At 41.4% G+C, this 7,007-nt stretch overlaps 1 protein-coding gene across 1 annotated transcript; it reads left to right on the top strand.

Moving 5' to 3' along the window:
• The first annotated feature begins 1,996 nt into the window (after nt 1–1,996).
• On the top strand, nt 1,997–3,046 carry LOC110920298. The gene has a single exon (XM_022164517.1). It carries the CDS (start codon nt 1,997–1,999, stop codon nt 3,044–3,046), a length of 1,050 nt encoding a protein of 349 aa, XP_022020209.1.
• The last annotated feature ends 3,961 nt before the right edge of the window (nt 3,047–7,007 follow it).

Genomic DNA, 7,007 nt, shown 5'->3' with positions numbered 1-7,007 from the left:
TAACACAAGTGAACTTTCTCCCCTGCATAGGATATTCAAGAAGCCCATGACCCTGTAGCATGCTCTCTTAGCAACGATATCCTCTATCCGAAGAAACTATTTCCAACAAGAATAAAAAGTCTTCAACTAATTAGTCATAAGTTGCAAACTTTGGAAAGTTAATGTACATATTTAAATGAAAAAAGGGAACATCATTAATTGAAAACAAATTAAGTTGTTCAACTGAACACATCCATTTTTCATTCATGTTCGATACAATCAATAGGATCCCATCTGGTTTAGAGAAGCGGCGATTAGGGTTTTTCCATCCGAAGATGTCGGGGAGAGACAGGTTTAAGCAGGATACTTGGTATGATGTTCCGTTCAAGAAGGGCAGGGGAAATCGGCATCAACACAACGAGAAGGAAAAGGATCCAGGGGTGAAGTTCTTCGTTTCCAATCTTCCTCAGGGGTGCGCGTCTGCTGATTTGGTTAGGGTTTTCAAAGAGTACGGTAACGTTCAAGGTACGTATATAGCCAGGAAGTATGATCGGTTAGGGAAACGGTTTGGCTTCGTTACGTTTGGTAAAGGTAGAAACATGGATGATTTAGAATTATCGCTTAAAGACGTCTGGATAGGTTCTTACAAACTATTTGTAGTACCGGCTAGATTTGTCGATGGTAAACAAATTCCAAGAAAGGAGGAGAAGGTGTGGCAACCGGTTAGGGGAGATGGTAGGAGCGAAGAGTTTCCGGAGGTGGTGAGTGATAATAATACGGCGCCTACGGAAAATTTTATGCAGAATAGGAGGACTTTCAAAGATACTCTTTTAAACAAGGAGCCTGTGATTATCAATGAAGGGTTGGAGATTATTGTGGATAATAATATTGTGGCCTTTGGGGAATGGTTTGACCGTGGTATCATCGCTCACATGAAGAGTTTGCAAGCCTTAACGTCTCTGCGGTCTTGGCTGAAAAACATTGGTCATGATGTTGTAGAGATTAAGTACGTTGGTGGTCTTTGTGTGGTTTTGCTGTTTGATAATAGGGATGCAAAGAACGATTTTACGTCCAATAAAGATGCATGGGGAACTTACATTAATTATATTGAGGAGTGGTATGGGCAAACGTTTAAGGTGAATAGGATTGCATGGATTAAAATCCATGGAGTTCCATTGAGCCTATCTTGTTCAGAGGTATTCGACGATGTTGCTTCAAGATTCGGTGAGGTTATTCAAACAGCTTTGTTTCCTGAGGAAGATGGCGACCTCTCTGTTGCATGTGTTGGCATACTTCGTTCAGAGATCGATAGGGTAAACCAGAAAGTTAAGCTTAAGTGGAAATCTTATAGTTTTGATGTGTTGGTAGAGGAAGAGATGGCTGACTGGATCCCCGATTGTTTGGTGGACATGGAGGAGGAGGAGGGTACGGAGGAAGAGGAAGTGGATAATGTAGACAATCTCGGTGTTGATGAGGGTTTCGACCTAAATGTGGAAAATACGGGAACTTTTACTGTCAATGAATCGGGGCTAGAGGTGCATGAGGGGAGAGATAAAAGTGACAACGGGAAGAAAGTCGGTTATGGCTCGAGTATAAAGAAAAGGAAAGGTTTTTGTAGGAAGAAAGGGTCTCGAAATAAATCAGTGTCACCGGGTGGGAATGATAGACCCAAAAAAAGACAACGTGATGGTGAGGATTTGTTCGATTTGGACCGGTTTATTTTTACAGTAAACGAAGGACAAAATGCTTTGGAGAAGGAGGCAAATACGGGGGCTCAAGATATTCTTCAACAGGGAGGTCGTTTTGAGCATGTTGTTGGGGTGGGCTTGGATGACGTTAGTGGTGTAGATAGCAATTCTAATGGGCCGCTTAATGGGTTGGGAGATCATATAGAGGTGATTAAAGAAACGGAAGCTACAGTGACCCTGGCTAATGATTTGGGTGTTAAAAATATGGTTAATTTTTCGGATAAGCTGGCTCAGGTGATTGTCAATGAAGGTTTTCAAGGCGTTGATCAATGAATTTCCTCTCTGTTAATATTCGTGGACTGGGTAGTGATGATAAAGGTACATGGATTCGTAAACTTAGAACTGCTAATGAGATTGGTTTTATAATGCTTCAGGAGACACAGTTTGCGTCTCTTGAAGGTTTTGATTTAGGTAAATTCTGGGGGCAAGGGGTTTTTGATTGTGATTGGGTTGACGCGACAGGCAGGTCGGGTGGGCTGGTTTCTTTATGGGATCCGAAAAGATTTTCGGTGTCTCAAGTCATTAAGAACCGGCATTTTTTATGTATTCGTGGTGTTTCTAATGATGACGGGAAGATTTTCTCAGTGGTTAATGTTTATGCCCCCCAAAGACTTAGAGATAAAAGGGTTGTGTGGGCTGATATTGAGGGTATCATCGCTCAAGACTCTGCTTTTTGGGTGATTGGTGGTGACTTTAATTGTGTTCGTGATCGGACCGAAAGAAGGAACTCTAAATTTAATGCTTTGGTTTCTAACGAATTTAATGAGTTCATTGATAAGGTGCAGATGCATGAGTTTTCTTTAAAAGGAAGGAAGTTCACCTATGTGTCTGGGAATAAGTGTAGTCGCATTGACCGCATGTTCGTGTCATGGAATTTTGTGAATGAATGGCCTAATGCGGAGTACCGGGCTCTTGCGAGGGAGGAATCGGATCATTGTCCGTTAGTGTTAAAAATTGAAGCTCGGAATTTTGGTCCTAAACCGTTTAGATTCTTTAACTCTTGGCTTCAAAGGGAAGGTCTAAGCGATTTGGTTGAGAAGGCGTGTTCGGAGGAGGTGGGTAATGCTACAGCTCAGATTGCTTTGATGCAGAAATTCCGTAAATTGAAGGCTAGTATTATTGATTGGAAAAAGGGTTGGACGAGTGTCGAGGAGGAAGAGGAAGTGAACTTGAAGGCAGAGATTCGTGATTTAGACGAGATAGTTGATGATAGCGATTTGACGGAAGCGGAATTGTGGGTCTTTGATGAAGCTAAGAATCGTGTTAGGGAGTTGGGAAATTTTAAAAAGAAAGATATGCAACAAAAATCTCGTATCTGATGGGCGCGGGAGGGGGATGAAAACACTAGTTTCTTTCATGGTTGTGTTAATATGAGAAGGGTGGTTAATAATATCCCAGGGTTAAACGTTGATGGCAAGTGGATTTTTAAGCCCTCCGAAGTGAAAAAAGAAGTTTATAAGTTTTTTAAGAATCGTTTCATTGAGGATACGGCCGTTCGGCCGATGTTGGAGGGTCACGGGATCAAAAGGTTGTCAGACCTTGAAGCCGAAAGCTTGGTGGAGGCGTTTAATGAAGCAGAGATTAAAGCGGCGGTGTTCGATTGCGGGAGCGATAAGGCTCCGGGTCCGGATGGTTTTAACTTCCGGTTTATAAAGAAGTTTTGGCCGCTTTTTGTTAATGATTTTGTTAAAGTTTTGCAGGAATTCTTTGATACAGGCCATATTAATCGTGGAGCGGGATCTTCTTTTATAACGCTTATTCCTAAAGTTAAAGATCCGGTGGGCCTGAACGAGTACCGACCTATCACCTTGATTGGAATGATTAGTAAAGTGATTTCTAAAGTCCTTGCTAATCGTCTAAAAAAGGTGATGGGTAATATTATTCACGAGACGCAATCGGCTTTTTTGTCTGGGAGGTTCATTCTTGACGGACCGCTTATTATTAATGAGGTTTATGCTTGGGCAAAAAACACGGGGAAAGAGATATTCTTCTTCAAAATTGATTTCGAGAAAGCCTACGATAACGTTAACTGGGGGTTCTTGATTTCCGTTATGAAGCAAATGAACTTTCCGAATAGATGGTGTAATTGGATACAAGGCGTTCTTGGCTCGGCTCGTTCTTCGGTGCTTGTGAACGGGTCGCCTACCTTTGAGTTTAATTGCGAAAAAGGTATTAGACAAGGTGACCCCATATCTCCATTTCTTTTCTTGATTGTTATGGAGGGTTTGTCGTCTTTGATTAGAATGGCGTGCGAGAAAGGTTTGTTTCAAGGCGTGCGGTTGAATAATGATGGCAATATTATTTCTCACCTTCTATACGCCGACGATGCTTTAGTAATGGGTGAATGGTCTCAAGGAAATTTAAATGCTTTGAAGAGGATTCTCCGTATTTTTCATATGTGCTCGGGCCTTCGAATAAACTTGCACAAATCTAATTTGTTCGGGATTGGTAAAAGTACGGAGGACATTGATTTTGGCGCTAGGGGAATGGGTTGTAATCCGGGGGCCTTTCCATTTAGATATTTGGGCATTATCGTTGGAGCAAACATGAATCGTATATCTAATTGGGATGTGATTGTTGATACCTTTAAAAAGCGCTTGTCCTCGTGGAAGGCTACTGTGGTTTCGATGGCGGGTAGGGTGACTCTTATCAAGGCGGTATTGGAGAGTCTTCCGACGTATTATTTTTCTTTGTACAAGGCTCCGGTTACGGTCATTAACAAGTTGGAGATCATTATAAAGAGGTTTTTATGGGGTGGATGTGACGAAAAAAATAAAATACACTGGGTCGCTTGGGATAGAGTGACGAAGAGTATTAAAGATGGAGGGTTGGGGTTAGCTAAGTTGGAGGATAATAATTATGCGTTGTTGCTTAAGTGGTTATGGAGGTATCGCATGGAGGACGGAGCGTTGTGGAGAAAGGTGGTGGACGCTATACACGGGTCTAGCAGAAGATGGGAGACTATCCAATGTAACAACCGTTTTGCCGGTGCTTGGTCCAGGTTAGTCAGAGCTGGTTACAATCTTAGAGTTGACGGTAATGGGTTTGTTAATTCGATAAAAGGGGTGGTGGGTGACGGTTTGACTCTAAAATTCTGGATTGATCCATGGCTCACCACGGAGCCGTTAAAGTTCAGATTTCCTAGGCTGTTCCGTTTGGATGGCGATAAGCGTTGCACAGTTGCTGACCGTATTCCTGAAGGTATCGGTTCTGGCACGATAGGCTGGAACTGGAAGCGTTATCCGAGTAGCGAGTTGGAAATTGAGGAGCTCATACAGTGCCACCGTTATCTCTCTAGTGTTGTGCTTAGTACCCGCGAGGATTATTGGGAGTGGTCTCATGATCCGGGAGAAGGTTACTCGGTTAAAGAGGCTCGGAGATGGATGAAAGGGAGCAACCAATCCGTTAATAATCTGACATATAAATGGTGTACGTGGGTGCCGGGTAAATGTAATATTTTCATGTGGAGAGCTAGCTTGGATAGGCTTGCTACCAAGGAAGCTCTTCGGTATCGTAACATTAATGTTGGAGATGGTGCGTGTGCCTTATGCAGCGAAGTAGAAGAGACGGTGGATCATTTGTTCTCCGGTTGTAGGGTTGCTTGTGGTGTGTGGGACGCTATCGGGTCATGGTGCAAGGCCCCTCGGTTCTTTGTTTTCTCGTTTTCTGATGTGTTACATGCTATTGACGATTTGCCTTACACAAACAAGAAGAAGGAGATTCTACGCGGCATCATTGCTATTGCTTGTTGGCAAATTTGGAAGGCTAGGAACGAAAAGGTTTTTAACGGTTTAGATATTAACGTGGTGCATATTGTCTCGGATGTCAAGTCTTTGGCGTATCTTTGGTTTAAGAGTAGACATAAGGGGGGTTCGATAGCTTGGAGAAATTGGTGTATGTTTGATTTTCCGTTGATGTAATCTTTTCCGCGGCTTTCCGATCTCGTTCTTAGAGATCGGTGGCGCGGGTTTGTGTTTTAATGAAATTCGCCTTTCAAAAAAAAAAGTAATCAAAGTGAATAGAAGCATTCACAAATCAACCAGTTTTGTCTTGTGAGTTGAACTTCACCAACACAAATCAACCAGTTTTCTAAAATTTACACATTTTGGCAATCAAAATGCAAAAAGCTAACCAAATCACAAAACCAACACAAAATCAAACCAGCTAAAAATAAGATTTTTAGGGTGTAGAGAGTGGTTACACACTTGAAAGTAAGATCTCAACTCAAATCAGCTAAAAATAAGATTTTGAAACTACAAAAGCCCCAAATAAATACTAATTTATTCCTACATTAGGGTATAGGGAGTGGTTACACACTTGAAAGTGATAAAGTTCAGAATCAACCAATGAGAGTGTGTCAGGTCATTCAACCTTAATTGTTTAAACTATGCTCAAAAGTGTTGGCAATGGTTAGACACTTCATGAATTAGTAAACTATTTAAAAAAAAGTGTGATTGGTTGAGATGGCATGGACCCCACCACACACACCCCCTCTCTCTCCTTCCCTCCCTCTCCCCGCTTCGGTAACCCATTACCGTGTCTCCATCTTCACCGAGCGGCAAAACCCACCTGCGGCAGTGTTACCGCTCGGTAAACCAACTTTGCCGAATGGGTTTGCGCCCACTCCGGACACCCTTAGACCATGTGTAGTGGTTTAGTGAATAATGCCCCTACAAAAGGGGGCATTATTGGGCGTTTTTACAAAAGGGGCGTGGTGGAATAATGTCAATAATGCCTCGACCAATCATTACACAATTATTATTTTTTTAAATTAAAAACTAATGATACTTCATTAAATAAAACAAAAATTACAATACTAAAAATAAAAAAAAACCGGAAAAAAGTATAAAAAAAAATATATTGCAAAATTTTAGGTTTTATAAAAGATCCAAATCAGATATTTAATAAACAAAACTTTAGGGACTGATATAGCATTTTTGAAACTTGAAATATTAAAGGTTTTGAAGTTTAAAACATTTTTTTAAATACAATCAAAGTGCAGGGACTGAATGTGCAAAATCATCTTCTTCGTCACCCACAACAACATGCAACATCAACCTTCAAAAAAACCTTTAGAAAAATCTAATTATACACACACAAATACTATTTCTTTTGTTTTTTTAATTAAAACTAATTATATACACATGGCAAGGTCCTATTGGGCAAACAAATGAACTTTCAGCGTGTTTCAAATCACGCTGGGGGGAGGGGTTTGCAAAATAACGCCGAAAACACTGGCGGGGGTGGGGACCAGGCGTTTTGAGGCGTGTTTGAGGAGGG

The sequence above is a fragment of the Helianthus annuus genome, chromosome 16 (assembly GCF_002127325.2).
Source record: "Helianthus annuus cultivar XRQ/B chromosome 16, HanXRQr2.0-SUNRISE, whole genome shotgun sequence".
In the NCBI taxonomy this organism is placed as follows: domain Eukaryota; kingdom Viridiplantae; phylum Streptophyta; class Magnoliopsida; order Asterales; family Asteraceae; genus Helianthus; species Helianthus annuus.
Note: the sequence above shows the minus strand (reverse complement) of the source record. Positions and strands in the feature narration are given on the sequence as shown.

Bases quoted from the DNA above. Each gene is read 5' to 3' on its own strand.
- LOC110920298 (XM_022164517.1), top strand. From the start codon at position 1,997: ATGAATTTCCTCTCTGTTAATATTCGTGGACTGGGTAGTGATGATAAA.